The sequence below is a fragment of the Lutjanus erythropterus genome, chromosome 8 (genome assembly GCF_056507025.1).
Source record: "Lutjanus erythropterus isolate fLutEry1 chromosome 8, fLutEry1.hap2, whole genome shotgun sequence".
Lineage (NCBI taxonomy): Eukaryota > Metazoa > Chordata > Actinopteri > Lutjaniformes > Lutjanidae > Lutjanus > Lutjanus erythropterus.
Window position 1 is genome coordinate 40,580,513 of NC_139324.1, and position 18,428 is coordinate 40,598,940.

The 18,428-nt window shown below is 40.5% G+C and overlaps 1 protein-coding gene across 1 annotated transcript in view; it reads left to right on the top strand.

Annotated features, from left to right (window-relative positions):
• wnt6b (wingless-type MMTV integration site family, member 6b) overlaps positions 1-10,233 on the top strand; it is a 44,298-nt gene extending 34,065 nt beyond the window's left edge. The window contains exons 3-4 of the mRNA XM_084725524.1: positions 5,714-6,018; positions 9,597-10,233. Of these exons, the coding sequence (XP_084581650.1) occupies positions 5,714-6,018; positions 9,597-10,058 (767 nt within the window). The 3' untranslated portion in view covers positions 10,059-10,233. The remainder of the gene's footprint in view (positions 1-5,713; positions 6,019-9,596) is intronic.
• The last annotated feature ends 8,195 nt before the right edge of the window (positions 10,234-18,428 follow it).

Sequence of the window (18,428 nt, forward strand, 5' to 3'; positions counted from 1 at the left end):
ATCAACAGTTACTGTCCTGTACTGAGTATTGTTGAAGTAAAAAGTGCTCCCATCCCAACTTTTTTGGAGCCCAACTCAAAACTCTTGTTTAGATAAACTTAAAGCTTTGAATTTTAGAAACTCAAATTAAAACAAATATTGAGTAAATTCACTGAAGCGAAAGTAAATGTTGAAGTTTTAATATCTTCAATCAAAACTCATTAATTAATTAATTTCAGGCACTAAAAAAAGACGACCAATTTTTGTAATGTTTCTCTTAGTTAAAAAAAAGAAAAAGAAAAATCAAATCAAAGATTTTATGTCGGCAAAACATTTCAAACATTTTCATTGTTTTTTAAAAAGTGGAATGAGTGATATATTTACAAAAACCAATAAAGTTACTCAATTTGAACATTAAATGTCTTGTTTTTTGTACTTTATTACATTGAATGTAGGTCAAAAAGGTTTTGCACATCATTGCATTCTGTTTTTATTTACATAACCCTACTTTTATTGGAGTTGGTTTTGTACCGCCAGGAACATGAAACTCACACATTTAAGTGATTTATTTTATCTGGCATCAACCACAGCCAATCCCAAACAAACATAAACAAGGAGATAAAAACTCCACAGGACCCAATCGAATCACAAGAATCAGACAATAAGACAAAACATTAAACGAGCTGACTATTTGGTCAATGTCATAAATGCTTTAAATCTACATAAAACAGCACTTTTCACACACATATAACTCATTGGCACACAAACTTGCCTTCATTGCAGACATCTCTGGGTGTTGGGGTGTACAGCTGGTATTGATATCACGGCGTGCTGGGGTGTGCAGGTCTCGTCGCACGCCACCCATTCTGTGTGTGTGTGTGTTACCATTCCTAATGAATCCCATTCACTGAATCATGGGATATGGAGTTGGCAGCGGTGACGGTGGTGACTGCACGCTCGCCGCCTTCCAGCTCTTAGGAATAAAAGTCCTTTGCTTAGTCTCTGCACACACACACACACACACACACACACACACAATGGCTCACTAAGTGGCTATTCCTTTTTCTCTACTCAGTCCCTCGTGTCTCATCAATCTAGGCAGAGGTCTTCCATTGAAGTCATCCACGTCCCCAATAATTCCCACTGGTTGCTTGTTTCTAGGCAAAATTTACACACTCTTATTGTCAACAGATCCTGTGTGAAGACCAAAATTCCAAGACATTAGTCTGTCTCTCAGTGCTGCAGTACGCACCCCTGAGTCCAATCAGTGTTTCTCTTTAAACAGGTCACACATATGTGGCCTGGTGGGTCCAAACAGAGGATAAAATTCTTTTGTGGGACTTTTAATTCCTGACTGCACCTAGTAACACAACAGAGCAGCATTAATTCTGTCATTTTAAAGGTTTGAGGTAACCAGTGATAACAAAAATGTAGGTACATAATTAAGAACATCAGTGAAACCAGGAGGAAGGAGCAGATATGTCTCCTCTAAACAATCTTTCCTGAAAAGACTTTCCCTTAAAGGCACAGTTCACCAAAAATTAAATATACAAACTTTTCCTCTCACTTGTAGATTGTTTTAAGAGCTGCACAGTTAATTGCAGTCTACCCAAGTGCAATATCCAAATCATACAGTCAGAACCAAATTGCGATGTTGAAAAACTGGAAAAGGCAAAATGTGTGTAAAACAGCATTATAATGAAGTACTGTAGAGCTGCAGAGATGACCTGGCCTGAAAATCTTGTTCTTCAGATGAAAGAAAACATGTTGGCTTGGTACAGACCTCAATAAATATCACATCATCACATTTCTTTTTACAGTGAACTTGAAAATTGCAATGTAAAACTGATGATTTCCACTAATCGTATCGGATATTGCAATTGCAATTTCAGTCAAAATTATCGTTACATGACTTTTTTACCAAAACGTGCAGCCCTAATTGTTTTGGTGCGACTTCCTGAGTTTTGTAGATATTAGCCATAGAGATGTCTACATTTGAAAAACTCAGCGGCAATGTCTCGACATTAGTCACATGACTTGACTTAAGCCAGACACAAATTGGAGAACTTGAGACTTGCTCAACTAAAATCGATAAAAGGTGTGACTCGACTTTGAGAACTGAGACTTAACTTTAGACTTGAGACAGATGATTTGAAGAGACTTGACCTTTCAGACCAGACCAGGTAACACAAGAGGCAGCTATCAAGGAGGGAGCTAGTCCAAAAATGATAAAATCTACATTTGCTGCCACAAAATGTCTAATGTCAGTAAGATTTATAAGGTGTAAGCACGCTGCAACAGTTTATTGATGATTTTGGTCTTTTCCTGTGATGTGCTTACAGCAATACAATATATAGAAACATGCAAACTTAATTCCTTTTATTACTATTTGCTTCCTTGCGATGTCGATGTAAAATTTAATCATAGTGGCTAAATACAGAAAGGACTGGATGGTTTGGATGTTAGATTTGTCCTGGATCCAACCAGAGTTTCATCCACTGCAAAATCAAAATAGACTAATTTAAAATCACTGTCAAACTGGTGAAGCACCTACTGCAATGCTAGCACAACACCCAGTGAGGAGAACCAGTGGGAGATTTGGAAAGTTTTGAATAAAGTCTTTTGTACAGCAGAGTGTAAGTTTTCTTATATTGGAGTTTTTAATAAAATGTTGTTATAAGTGTAATCTCAACAAGCATCCTGGGTTCACCAGACTATATAAACTTAATTAAATGTTAAACATTGCTATTGATTAAAAACATGGTGTCACAGCTGTACAACAAGACTAGATACAGAAATCTACATTTCTGGAGAAACTCAAAGGCTGAAACAAATCATTACTACTTGGGGATGTTTGTTCCAAGGTCACAGCCTGCATGTCCCAGTGGAAGTTGTGGCTATTCAGAAGAAGCATGTTTTGTTGTAGATTAGAGCGATGCAATTGCATTTGATTCCAACAAGTAACCACTATCATGTTGAATTTCTCACAATTATAACAAGCCAAATTTAATGAAAATCGGTTCAGAATTAAGCAAGTTACAGTTGATTTTATAGTGAGTCTGTGTTTCTGATTGTTCACTAGCAGACCTTTAACACTTTAATATGGCAACCGCACAGCGAAAATCATGGTGAAGGTAACAAAACAGGGACTCATTCAGCTGTTATCGAGCCTAACTTTAGTGAATCATAACATATCAGGTATGGAATCAATCTGCAGAAACTTTTGTAGGGATGTCAGTATTTGAGCCATGACAAAGGCCAAGATGTGGCCTAGATGAGTGAGGAATCAGCAGTCAGTAGCATGAAAAAGGGTTTTCACAAGTTATGAATCACCAAAACCACAAGAGGTCCTTGATCATGCAGTCATAAATGCGAACAAAAACTGTGCCTGGCGGAGATAATAAGATATTTACAAAGAGACATTCTCTGATTTCAGCCCAGTAGGCCTCTTGAGATTCTTTCGTAGTTGCTCTTTTGTTGTGGAGTGACCGACAATAGCTGCAATAACTGAGGATAAAGATGTGTTGAGCCGAGGGTGAGAATGATGCCGAAGCCACCGGCGAGGACAGATGATCAATTTGCAGTTGTGGTTGGACGTGCCTCCGGCCAAGAGTGTTAAGCTCTGCGACAGAAATAAAGCAGCAGCTGTGGTGTTCATGAATGTACGAACATGTGCATGAGTGTGCATGTGAGAAGGGAGAAATAGCCGTCCTCTCACCACCACAAATCCAATGACGCTTGACATCGTAGTAATGGACCAGGACTCAGAGAGAGGTGCTTTCATCCTGTTCCATGGTGGATGGAGGGAAACATGCCTGGGTGACGGGATGAATGGAAACCAGCTTCTTTCACTTGTAGTGCAGTGCTCTCTCTGTTTCCCAGTTGTTGTGCTAGGATTGATTGTGGATTGATTTAAATTCCCTTATATATTTTCTATTTTATCTTTATTTTATAAGTATTCTATTATCGCTCAGCCTTTTTTCTATCGCATGTGAATTTCCCTGGTGTGGGATCAATAAAGTTTATCTTATCTTATTTTTAAGAGTATTTTGAAAGTGAAAGTATTGAAAAAAATGTCATTGTTCAATTTTCCAAAATCCATCTTTTGATCCATGATTCTGCGCTATTTCTTTTGTCATTGTCCTAAGATCCCTGGCTGCAGAACAACATACATATTGTGCATTTAAAGGGATAGTTTGACATGCTTATGTTAGGTTAGCACCTGATCTGGCAGTCACAGTGGTACTGGTAGTAGATTGGACTTTTCCGTCTCAGCAAGAAGGTCGTAGGTTCGAAACTACATCCCTACGTGTTTTCTGTTTGTCAGTTCTCCACTCAGTGTCCCTGACCGAGGTTCTGGCTTAGAACTGGACTTGGTGTCTGCCCACTGCTCCTAATGCTAGGAAGGGTTAAAGTCAGAGAACGAATTTGACTGAAAGTGGTTATCAGTCATCTCAAATAACTCTTGACAAAAAAGCAAATTAGCGTATAGACTCACGTCAGTATTCCAACAGTCTCCTAGCCAGGGTTGCCAGGTCTGTGTGATAAAACCAGCCAAAAGTCAGGTCAAAACCAGCCCAACAGCCAATAAAACTGGTGCCAACAGGTGAAGAGCAAGGCGTGTGTGTGTGTGTGTGTGTGTGTGTGTATGCATGGGCGTGCGTGTCCCATTAGGCTTGGGTGATATCTATTTTAGCATACCTTCATACCCTCCTGACATTTCATTGGCGTGTACAGTATATGACGATATTTATGCTGCAAAACCAAATTTATTAAAAGCTGGTGATAAAAGCTACTGTGGCACATATGACATTACAGTGTTTTGTTTCTAATATGTAATTATCCTTGAATAAACACACAGGAAAAAGTGCCCTTATTCCACAGAAAATTGCTAAAGGAACTGATGACACTTGATGATGATTTACAGCTGTATCTGGTTAATAAGCTGCTTTTGTAGTTGGGGAAAAAACATCTCAAAATAAATGTTAGAGAACCCTTTTCATCCAAAGAGACACTTGAGGAGGAAAGAGTTCTTCTAGGATTATTTAAATCCCTGCAATATAAAAAGGTTCTTGGTAGAACCCCTTGGTGTCTTCCAGACAAACCCTTTGGACTATAACAATGTTCCTGGTAGAACCCAGTTGGTGGGTTCTTGATTAAACCCTTGAAATATAGAGGGGTTCTCGGTCGAACCTCCTGGGTGTGTTCTAGGTAAAACCCTTAGAATCTAAAAACGTTCTCAGTAGAACCACTGTGGTGGGTTCTAGATAAAACCCTTGCAATATAACAAGATAAAAACTTCAAGCCGTGGAAACACTTCAAAGTATCCCAGTTCCGTTGAAAAACCACAGACCTGGCAACCCTGCTGTCAGCATTCAGTGTTTAGACTGGGTGGAAATAATCACAGAGTTTAAAAAGATAAAGTGAAGTTTTAAAAAACTCGTTTGCCAACCACTGAGGAGAACCAAGGGGAGAACGAGGTGTAGGTTTCTTAGCAGCCATTCCCGTTGCTGTTCAAACAACTGTTCTAAATTTCGAAATCCACAGACGACTGGTCGGCTCCGATTGTCTGGTATCCCAAGACTAATTAGTGTTTTTTCAAAAATGTTGAACTATAACTTGGCAGTGTGGCAGTTAAATGAATCTTGTGGATTTTGGTGATTTGTGTTCAAATTAAACTTAGGAAACAAACAATAAACCATAACCCTTCTTTTGCTTGTCTCTTGTACCGTAGATATCCGGGAGACAGCGTTTGTTTATGCCATCACGGCGGCCGGTGTGACCCACGCTGTGACCCAGGCCTGCAGCATGGGAGACCTTCTGCAGTGCGGCTGTGAGGCGACCAGGAACAGGGCGCCGCCCAGGCCGCCGTCATCCTCCTCCCCTGGGGACGGAGTCAAGTGGGAGTGGGGGGGCTGCGGAGACGATGTAGAGTTCGGCTACGAGAAGTCGAAACAGTTTATGGACGCCAAGAGGAGACGGGGCAAGAGCGACATCAGGACGCTTGTCGACCTGCACAACAACGAGGCCGGGCGGCTGGTGAGACATCCAGAATGAATACACTCTTAGAAATAAAGGTTCCAAAAGGGTTCTTCCTGAAGGGCTGAGTTTTTACTCAGAACCATTTGTTTCTGAAGAACCCTTGTTTGAAGAAAGGGGTTGTCAAGGGTTTTTTGTCAAACTAAGTGTTGCTTTAGAGAACCCTTTTCATCCAAAGAGCCACTTTTGGAAGAAAGAGTTCTTCTAGGGATTGTTGAAATCCTTGGAATATAAAAACGGTTCTCGGTAGAACCCAGTGGGTGGGTTCTAGATTAAACCCTTGGAATATAAAAAGGTTTGTGGTAGAACTTCCTTGGTGGGTTCTACATAAAACAGTTGGAATACAAATAGGTTCTTGGTAGAATCTTCCAATTGTGTTCTAGACAAAACCCTCAAAATAAAAAAATGTTCTCTCTAAAACTTAGTGGTATAATCCTTTTGGTTTGTTCTAGATAAAATCCTTGGAATATAAAACGGTTCTTGATAGAACCCTTTGATAAATATAGGAAGTTCTACTCAAAAAGTCTTTATGTTCCAAAGGATCTCGATAGAATCCCCAGAAAGGGTTCTGAGTGGAACCATTACATTGTAGAAGGGTTCTGTATCTCCCCAGGTGGGTTAGATGAATACCTTGGAATATAAAAAGGTTCTTAGTAAAAACCCCATGGGTAGGTTCTAGATGTAACCCTTGGAATATAAAAGGCGTCTTTGTTGAACCTCCTGGAGTGGTTAGATAAACCCCTCAGAATATGAAAGGGTTCTAGTAGAAGCTCCTGGGTGGGTTCTAGATAAGACCCTTGGAATATAAAGGGTTATTGGTAGAACCCCTTGAGTGCCTTCTCGTTAAAAAACCTCAGAATCTAAAAAGGTTTTCAATAGACCTTCATTGTTGGGTTTCAGATAAAACCCTTTGACTGTAAAAAGGTTCTCGGGAGAACCCCTGAGTGTGTTCTAGATACACATCTTGAAATATAAAAAAAAGTTCTTGCCAGAATTGCCCAGGTGGGTTCTAGATGAAACCCTTTGCCTATAATAGGTTCTCAGCAGAACCTCCCTGAGAGGATTCTGGGTGGAACCATTACACCATAGAAATATTCTCTATAGAACCTCTCATAAGGGGTTCTGGTTGAAACCTTTCACACATGGTTCTAAGGATAACCCTTTATGTTGGGTTCCAGGTAGAAATCTCTGAAAGGGCTCCACGTAGAACCTTTATAAAAGGCTCTACCAGGAACCAAAAAGAATTATCCTATAACCCAAAGAACCATTTTTGGTTCTAGTTAGCACTTTTATTTCTGAGAGTGTGCCTCAGTGTGTGTAGAGTTAGACATAGACTGAACACAACTGTAATGTGAAAAGAATGTGTTTTACCTGCTACTGTACTGAACACCTCTGATATTTCACTCTCAAAGGTTCTAGCAGCGAAGGTGTTGCTTGTCCTGAGGAATGTTCCATCATTCCGCGAACATGCAACAGAGAAAGACATCGCCCCCAGCCATATTTGTGTAGCGGCGAAAGCTGATATTCCTACAAGAATCAGGTTTCTGAAACACAAAAACAAGAGCGTGCCACACATTTTGTTTTCAAGCCTCCGAGGCAGGCAGCTTCTAACATTTCTACAGCTCTTGTAGAAGTTTAAAGTTCCTCTTTGTTGCTCATATGAAGTATGGCCCCGACGAGTCAACGTGTGGAGATAAAGTAGCAACTTTGGAGAGCAGTTAATTATGTGAATTTGTAATTTAGCTCGATAAATCCTCCGTATCACATTCGCTCTGAGCCTGTTTTGTTGTTACATCCACTTGCAGAGATGTTGACACATGCACAAGCAAAACGTGGAGTTACAAAGTTCACTTCGGTTGGGGTCAAAGGCAGGTAGAGCGGAGAGGAGGATTTTGGGATATAGTCCAATTGTAGCATTAGCGAACAAACCGTTTGAACAAAAGACGAGACTTGCACACAAATGCCCAGAGGTTGAGAAATAAGCGTGCTGTGATGCGTGCAAATGTCTGTTTGTGTGCATGCATGCGTGTGTACTTGTATACACATTTTGCAAGTGTGTGTGTCTGAATGGGCAGGTGTGTGTGTGTGTGTGTGTGTGTGTGTGTGTGTGTGTGTGTGTGTGTGTGTGTGTGTGTGTGTGATGGGTTAATTATGTGCAGTATAAGTGAATGATCTGTTGTCAAGGCTTGTTAGATGTAGGAAGGCCAGAGGCAACATGGAGGGAGAGGGGGGTTGTGGAGTTAAATTCCTTCTGAATAGCGTCTGCTTTTATCTTACCTATCTATCAGTGTGTGTGTGTGTGTGTGTGTGTGTGTGTGTGTGTGTGTGTGTGTGTGTTGTGAGATCCACTGGCTTTGTCTGTGATATATCATGAAAATACAATAATAAATTGCTTCTTTAACCCTTCAGATGCCAGCAGAATTGTAGAAAAGGGTTCTCGGTAGAACCCTTTGATTGTGTTCTAGATAAAACCCTTGTATTACAAAAAAGTTTGTGGTAGAACCTCCTTGGTGGGTTCTATATACAACCCTGGAAATATAAAAATGTTCTTGATAGAACCCTTTGATAAATATACATATAAAAGGGTCTTGGAATATAAGAAAGTCCAAGGGTTTTATCTAGTACCAGAACACACTGAGGAGGTTCTACAGAGAAAGTTATATGGCTATATGTAGAACCAACCAAGATTTTTTTTATATTCCAAGGGTTTTATATAAATAGTGGGTTCTACTGAGAATCTTTTTATATTCCAAGGGTTTTATCTAGAACTCACCCATTGGGTTCTGCTGAGAACCCTTTATATTGTGGTATAAAAAACCCTCGATGAACCCTTCTTCTTGCTTCTTCAGAAGCAAATGGTTCTCAGACCTTCAGGAAGAACGATTTTGGAACCCTTATTTCTTAGATCGTACCGACTCTACGTCACGCCTCCCTCCAGACCTCAGCGTCTGTCTGTGGCAGTGAAAGTTGGGGAGGTTCTGCTGTTTAACAGCGGGAAAAAAATCAACCTTATGATGAACAGAACCGGTTCCAGTTATTGATGACAACCCAAAGTATCCAGACCACAAATCTCAGGACTTGTTTCCATGTTTAATGCACAGGGGATGATTTTAAAATGATAGACATTCCTGGATGCTATAGGGAAAAATTCCTGTCCCATCCCAATCCTGCAAGAATGAATCCTGTCTGATCCCGTCAATCCACAGTCCGCACATATTTGTTTAGATAAAAATGGGCAGATTAAATGTAATTGTGATTCCTGCTCCCGTTGACTTTTTTCCCTGCCCCGCCCCAGTCAGTGATGAATAATGAAACTGACTCCAATCCCGTGGGAATCCTGTGTCCTGCGGGATTTAAAAAAAAAAGTCAGCCTTTACTCTGGGGCACTATGGGGTCTAGAGGGTTAAAGAACTTGTCATTTGTCAAAAGTTTGAAAACAAGTTTAAAAGTTGCCTTTGTCCTCTTTCTTGTGTTTGATCAACCTTCTCTTTCTCTCTGCTTTTCTCACCCGTTTGTCCTCCTTCACCTCCCTCCTCTCCCCCGTCACCCAACACCCTAAACACGCCTTCCCCTCCCAGGCGGTGAAGCTCTACATGCGGACAGAGTGCAAGTGCCACGGACTGTCAGGCTCGTGCACCCTGCGCACATGCTGGAAAAAGATGCCTCATTTCCGCGAGGTAGGCGACCGCCTTCTTGAGCGCTTTAACGGCGCCTCCAAGGTGATGGGCGGGAACGACGGCAAGACCCTGATCCCTGTCGGGCAGAACATAAAGCCGCCAGATAAGCAGGATCTGATCTACTCTGACGAGTCGCCCGATTTCTGCCTCGCAAATCGGAAAACCGGTTCGCTGGGGACACGGGGGCGCATATGCAACAGCACAGCCATGGACATCAGCGGCTGCGACCTGCTGTGCTGCGAGCGTGGCTACCGGGAGGAAACGGTGGTGTTTGAGGAGAACTGTCTGTGTCGGTTCCACTGGTGTTGTGTGGTCCAGTGCAAGAAATGCTTGGTCCGGAAAGAGCTCAGTCTCTGTCACTGATGAACTGATGAACTGAGGTTGAGAGCTGTCAGTATGACTCGGTTAATTATAATTACTTCTGTTACTTTTTGAGGTTTTTTGCTTTAGTTTGGCTAGTGCGAGAGAAGGATAGAGTTTGGACTTTCATGATGATCCTTTTGTTTCTGTTTTTGCACCAGTCCCAGTCAGATAATGCCCCCAATATTATTTGATTTCGGTCTGTTTGGTTCCCAGGGATTTGAGGTGCAGGCAAAAGTTTTAAAAGGTACAGACATACATGCAACCACATGGATCAATGAAAGAAAATTATTTCTTTCTGAACTACCTATTTTTCTTTTTCTTGTGTATGAAAAAGGACCAAAGAATGTGAAAAGTTTCCATCTCAGTGAAAGAGGAGGATCTTTGCCTACATGTGGCTCAGTTTCTTGGTGTCACATCCAGACCAGTTCAACATGATGTTGACTGTTATCCAAAACCAAAGAGTTTCAGGCTTCAGCTGGTGCTGATGCACATGATTTGATTATGAAATGTCCTCAACTGACCGTTCACCAAGCACCATCCCCTTTAATTGCATCTGGTTGCTACCAGTGTCTCATGGTACATGTGCAGTTTAGAGTAACAGCAGAACATATATTATTTAAAATTCTTTGTAATTTCTGAAGCAAGGGGTCTTCGATTTCAGACAGAGGTAGACAAGGGCAGGCTGCTCATTTCTAGACTGTTCTTGATCTGTTTTGTCGGTTGAAGTTACAACTTTCACTGGCAGCTTTTATCAGCTGTAGCTAGCTAGTTAATTGTGTTAATAGTCAGCTCACCAGTTAGCTTAAGAAATGCTTCTAGGCTGCTTCTTTGAAGTAACTCTGCATTAGGTTACTGCTGCAGGCATCAAGCTATTTAGCCAGGCATGCTAACATTTACAGCGTTCAGTAGGGCAGAAACAGTGTTCAGTCCATTCTTTGGTCTTAAACTGCTCAATACAAAAACCCACCATCGTGCAAACTCTTTACACAAAGTGTCACTCTGTGGCCGGGCGATATGTTAAAATTTTCCAACTGGCTACTGTCAGCCAATCAACTAGAACTTTAATCAGGCCTGAAAAGTTGAGCTTGAAGATTAGCGGCAGAATTCTGTCTAAACCCGATCAACTTGTACCTCATTAAGATAGTTCAGCCTGAACCTGATTATAGACCAGAATTTTTCTTAACAATCTTGTACCAAACAGTAGGAATGAGGGGAATTTGAATAAGCTACGACAAAAATTAGGACAAAAATGAAAAAAAAAGTATACTAGTACTAATAATAATAATATAATAATAATAATATCAATAATATGCGAAATATGGCCCAACACAGCCCAAACTTATCAGGTCCTGTTAGGTTCGGGCACAGATCTCTAGTTCAACCATCAACCAGCGATTTCCAGTTGCTTGACAGACCTGCCATACGTTGCTACGGTTGTTAAACTGTGATTGGACAATTTCTGTTTGTGGGAGGGGTTTAGTGAACGGTCAGTTGAATAAACTGGGGTCATGTCTAGATGGGAACCCTAGATTTGCAAAACTCTTATGAGATTTATGTATGCTGTTTCTTCATTGTGCACGTTGTTGTATAATGTGATTGTAATATTACAATGGTAGGATTATTTGAAGTAGGGTTGTATGAGACAATTACTAACAGTCAGTGTATTTCCTGGTCAGCACGCCCCAGTTTGGAGAAGCAAAGAGGAGCACCAGCATGGAAGCTAAGCAATGTGCTGCTATGTACAAGGTAATCAGCAAAGTCTTTTCTGACAGTAAACCACCATTACATAAGTCAAGTATTGCTCTCTCCAAACCAACCAAACTCCACAGACAAAATAAGTACTTTTACCTTGGAGAACATGGGAGTAACTGGTCTACCACTGCCTCTATCTGTTAACGTGTTATTTCTGTGTTTTAAAAAGTTTGTTTGGAGTCACCAAAGTCACACAGTAACACAAACAACCTAACAGATCAAGATAACGGTAGGCAGCAACTTTCCATATTATGCAAAGGTAAAGTGACTGATTTCGTTGGTTGATTTGGTGATATTTGGCTTAAAAAAACATTTAAATTGCTATTGATCTTTTTAAGTGGACCTTTTATTAAATGGTCAAACTATCTTTTGCTGCTGACCAGTGGTGTAACTGGGCTGCATTCCACATGGGTTTTGAGGTCAAAGGGGACTGGGCTTGTTTACCTGCTGTGGCTGTGCTGCTGCTCGGACCCGTGTCGTCACTGGCCTGGCTCCTCCCACCACGACAGAAGAGATCTGTCAGTTTCGTGCATTTGGCCGCATCCTCAATTAACTTTTTTTTCTTTTTTGCCCTACGCTTATCTGCACCACACATCTCTTTTTCTGGTGGCTTCTTTCTTTTCAGCATCTTTGCAAATCTCCTCTACCTTGCTTGCTTTTTTCTTTCTTTTTTCCAGAAAAATAACGGTCACCGTCTGAGCGGCTGAGCCAATCACATTCAATAGACGCATGGATCAGTTCAAATTGGGAGGGGCCGCTCGTATTCCCCCTTATATGCAACAAAATGCAGTGACCCAGTCTGACGTTACACTCCGTGCTACCTGCCGCTGCGAGGGTCAACCGCGGCAACATTACATTTAAAAAAAATAAAAAATAAAAAGTTTGACCACAAGAGGGCCCATGGGTTTACAAAACCCACCAACCCTACGTCATCTACGCCACTGCTGCTGACTCTGTCCACAGCAGTACATTGCTTAGCTCCCATACTGGTACTCTTCCCTGCTTCTCCAACCTGGGTCTGTGCCAACCAGCATCTACTGTAGGTATGACACTGACTGTTGATAAGCACCTCATAAACCCTTTTACAGCCAAAATCACTGAAAAGCTGTGTGCACATTTCAGCAACAGAAGTAGTGGTCTCGCCCAAACGAGTTATTAAGCTGCAAATGTTGAACTAAACGTTTTACCAGCATCAAAATCACCAAAATGTCTGGTTGTTGCATATATGATATGTCAGAATCAATATTCCACTGGTCAACTTATGTTGCACAGAATTCTGACAGGATCACGACTGTTTTAGAGCAATCGGTGGCCGGGTAGGATTAGAGAAAGACCATGTTTTGGGTTTTAAAATGGTCACTCTCATGGAATATTTCCCATCTGGACACAACCATGAACTGGTCATTAATCAACAACGACCACACCAGCAAATTATGTGTTATCTGTTATATTAAGTCCCTCAACTGGCAGAAAGATTAAGGATCTCACGATGGCTCCAGTATATTTAAATTTACTTTGATGTGTGTCCATAGAATGACAATGACTATGCATCAACAATAATCTTTAAAAATATTCTCATCAATCTGCCTTTGACAAAAAAAGATGCCGGTCTTCTGCTACTGCATCAGAAATACACAAAAAAGGGAAATGGTATCACGTTATATGATATTTGAAGAATGCTGTCAACACCGTGTTTTACAGGAGTGGACTCAGCCTGCCAGCAAAGACTGTTATTTATATAAAGATACGATGACAAGACTACTCACCTCCATCTCTCTCAGAAGCACTTTGGCTGCCGTGGACTTCCTCAACAGCTTGGCAAGAAAACCTTTTGGGATTCTATTAAACCAAAAGAGAAACCTTTATTTACATGACTTTGTTTGGTATCGAGAAAAATGTATATAATGTATTTTGTTTATCTGTTATGATATACAGGGCTAATGTAATAATGCACTTTGGATGTTAGCTTTCGTTTGATACTGTATGTGCATATGTGTGTGTGCGCGAGTGTGTGAGAGACAGTGTGTTTTCGCAGGTTGGCCAGTTATCACTGTATCCTTCAGCTGACAGTACCCTTTATATATCTCTTTATAAGTTGCTGTCTGACATTAAACTGCATTATGTTGGTTATTAGAAGCACACCGCTCTTTGACGCTCTGTCTCCGTGTGAGGCAGACAAGATATTTTTATTGTTGCTCACAGAGGAAGTATGTTTCCCATAAACTATAAATCATGTCATCTCATTTACAATTAAGTTTTATTACCAGACAATGTACAGTACATATACTGAACTATAATACTACACTGCTTCCACTTGTTCTGTCGATGGCTGTTTGTGTTTGAGTGAGTGTTCAGGTAGGATCTTATCTCGCCCGTAAGGATTCAGAATCATGGTGTTTTGATCATTGGTTGGTGGTGTTCATGTTTCAGGAAGATAGAAAGATTTGGATCAAAGTCACATTATATCTTTAAATATCTGCTTAAATAAAAGCTTTCTGCGGAGCCAAAATCAAAGGAGTTTTAGGATGGCTGATGTGGACAATCTCTACCAAAGTCTTTATTACTTTTATAAAATCTTGTCTCTCTTGTGTCCGTAGCCTTGTTTAGTAACACTGTAGCTAGACCAGCCCCATTTCAATTAGGGCTGACGATAACCAAATTACTATAATACAGATACCTATATACTGACTGTGATGTGATGCCGATCTTTCGCAGGAATCTGTACCAAATGAAGATGCTTTTTTTTTAAGTCTGTATAATCTGATTTGTAGGACAAGACATCTCTGACTCATGACATTCATTCTTTTGAATGTTTTTTGACACATATTTTGCCACGAACAAATACTGTCCCACCTGCAATTTCTATTAATTGTGCAGCCCTACTCATTAGTGTCATCACCCCAAATTTTATTTTGAAGGGTCAAGCTCATGTTGAGATCAGCGCATAGATCTATTAATACAACTATGGATCAGCGCTGTAACGCACAAGTCAGGAATACAAACACTGATTGGTTGACAGACTCAACCGAACGCTTCTTGGTAATGCCACAACAACAACATGCTAACAGCAACAATTGCTGACAACATGGAAAAATAAATAAAGAACTATAGACCATATTCAGCGTTGGATTTATCGCTCTGGATTTAATTGACCATGCCTCAAAAAAGACGCTGCAGGAAAGAAAGTCTCTGAAAGGGATATGATTGCACCGAAGCAGATGTTGTAAAGGCCCAACGCTAGCATCAGCTTCCTTCGAGGCCAACCGCCTTAACATTTCCAGAAGTGGGGACACAACAGAGGAGACTTTTCTTGGTCTTGAGAAGCTGTAGCTCTTATTAATGAACTATGAACTATGAACCATGAACTGTACATTTACTGCCAGACTGACAACTTTCTGTCCCACAAAGGGCATCACCATCATTCTCAGTCATCTGCTCTCTTTCATTCACTTAAATCCCTTTCACACATGCATTGCAACTCTGAGGTCCAGAGACTATCTGGAGGAGCTGTATGTGTGAATACAAATGTCTGCATCTTTTGGCCTGGATTTAACACTACCAGCCCCCTAATCCTAACACTGAGTGATTGCCATGTGTGAATAGAGCCACTCAGTATCTGGAGTGAAAACATCAGCTTACAGTAAAAGTGAAAGTAAAAGTCCTGCATGCAGAATCATGAGTGTCTCTTCTGCAGGCAGGCAGACTAGAGTCAGCTAATCTGGTCTATAACGCTTCTCCACTGCAATCATTTTGGCTATTTTGAGATTTGGTTTGCATCAGTATCAACACAAATACAGTCGTCATTACGGAAAGAGTCCTCACCCTCCTCCTGCACGCTCTGCAGGCGCCGCCCTTCACCTAAACCATATGGATTATTTCCAACACGTGTGAACACGTCTGATGTGGACAATCTACTCCTGCGTGCTGCATGTGTGCAAGGGCACATTTGGACGATACCCCTACCTGATTCTTGGTTAGAGTTCGGAGTACATATGTGAAAATGGCTTTACTGTACATGCTGCACACACATTACCCACGGCCTTATTCCTTAAAGGACCTATGCTACGTGTATGACAGCATGCTTCAATAAAGTCTAATAAAATGTTGTAGTAAACTGCCAACCTGCAAGAATATGTTCCTGTGTCACCCCAGAAAGAAAAAAATCAATTCTGTCACAGCCCTATTTAAATTCTAGGTGAAATATCAGTCTTGTTTTTTTTGTAACAGTGGATGTTAGCAATTTGTTTGTTTTTTTAAACATTCATATAAAGCATTTTGGAAAGACAAAATTTAAAGACAAAAGCCTAAATCCATTTGTATTAATGATTGCCCCTTCGCTAAGCGTTACATAATGCACACAGCTGTTAAGTATCTTCATCGTATTTCAGACCATTTTACAGTAGTATCATTTTAAACTGTGTCAAATGAAAGCATTAAAAAGTAAGCTGGAGACAGACTTTGCAGCTAACTCAAGAAGATGTGGCAGTAGCATTAGCTTACATTAGCTAACTGACATTACACTTATGAAATCTGCTCGCGAGAGTCATCATTTTACCCCAAAAAATCCACATCAGTCGGTGAGAAATGAGAAGCTGCTTTTTTTCAAACTCCTCTGTGGAATCGAGGACCTTTTGTTTTCAAAAATTAGCACGAATTCAGTGCCACCATTATCAATGGAAACAGCATATGTGCAGTGTGAGAACAGAAAGCTTGACAGGCATAGCAACAGTAACTAAGGAAGGCGGTGCTTAGTGAAGAGTCCATTAAGGCCCCAGACTATCATATTCTGCAGTTAGCATCATTTCAAAGACACAGTACAATAAAATGAGTCATTATGAGAGTATTTCAAGAACTCGTATTTAAAATTAGAATAAAAGCACAACAATAAGTCAATCATATGGTAATCAGGATGACATGTTTTTGTCGCTGTATCTTTGACTGTGTTACTATAAAGCCTCATGATGGTAATTAGCAAGAATAGTGGAACTGCAGGCGTCACATATGATGTTTGCATGATGTTTTGGGCTGACGTAGCAATAAGTTCTGTAACTCCATAACACAAGAATGATCCCAGACAAAATCACAATAACAGTGCTGTCTGATTTTGTATATTCTTTATCCAGCCTGTTGAATGAGGTGAGCCTGAGACCGTTTTAATATCTACATATGTTAAATTAAGCACATTCCGTGTACTGTCAGTGTTTGGATATTATTCTAAAGTGTAGCAGTGAGAGAGCAAAAAAGAGGAGGATATAAAGACATTTTTATCAGAATGGAAATAAATATTTGTGAATGCAACCCATCTTTTGCCGACTAGGTTGTGTTAGTGTCAAACAGCGTCGTCCACATCTGGTACCGAATTCACTGATTTGTCATCTATTTAAACATTCTGCTACGTTTGCTTCACATTTCATTATGCTTTTTGTTTTTGTGTTCTTCAGAAATCATTTCATATCTGGATGTAATGTTGCATTTTCATTTAGCATAAAACTACCGTTTGTGACTCACATTCAAAACACTATTCAAATAAAAAGTAAAACATTCAAGTTGTTGTTTAATCTCATTCTTTCCATGTGCAGTATGCTGTGCACTGCTGTTGATTATTTAATAATAATGTATTTTGAAGTACAGTTGGACAAATTCTTTATTTGAACCATGTATTCAGGTGCACAAGGAATTAACTGATAACTCTGCAGGGGCGCCGTTATTCTCTTTCAGAAGCTGAGGCTCAGTTTTAAAGCTAGTATCAGCCATGTCTTGCCAACTTGTCAGGAAGCTGGATAAATAATGTTCAGCAAGGGAAAAAATCAGCATGGAGTCCTTTGAGCTCTCACCACCAGTCTGTCCTTTACAGAAATGCTCACGTTGTGCTAATCTCACACAGTCTGAGGCAAAAGCCATGCAGTTTTTGCATGCAGCGTAAATGTTATTTTCACCTATTTGAACATCTCTGCATACTGGGGTCCCTCAGCTGTGCTGTAGTTTCATAGCTAGGGTCTGACTGCAAAGCTGAGACTTGTGAATTCAATGAACCCAGCTGTATTCCTATGTGATAACGTTAGTGCCCATGGTGGCCATTTCACTGTAGCGACCACTTTTTGAAACTTGACCTCACTGTATAAAATGACCTATAGTGTCCTATATAATCACAGCGTCATGAAACTTTACAAACACAAACTAAAGATCCGGATCATTCAGAGGATGTATGGCTTTCCTACGTATATTGATTACTGTTGAAGAAAAAGTTTCTCTCAGGTGCAAAAGCTTTGGCTGGTTCAAGATAAACTTTATTCACTGTGCAGTGGAGACAGCCTCACAACACGGTGGCATGATAGGATGATGATGATAGGAATAAAATTAGAAAAAATAAAATATCTTCTGCCACATTATAAAGGGGGCTCTGAGCAGCTCCCAGAATAGTGCTGCTCATCATCCAATCACAGAGAGGAGATGCAGTTCCACCATCTCAAAAGTGTTTGATACAAATCACAGCATCAGTTTTCCTGCGGTGTTCCTCAAGGTCCTGATGTTCTACCATGGTATTTTGGAGGGTTTTTGAACAGTTTTCTAGTAAGTACTTAGTTAATGGTTTAGCCTATATACCTCACAGTCTGGTGA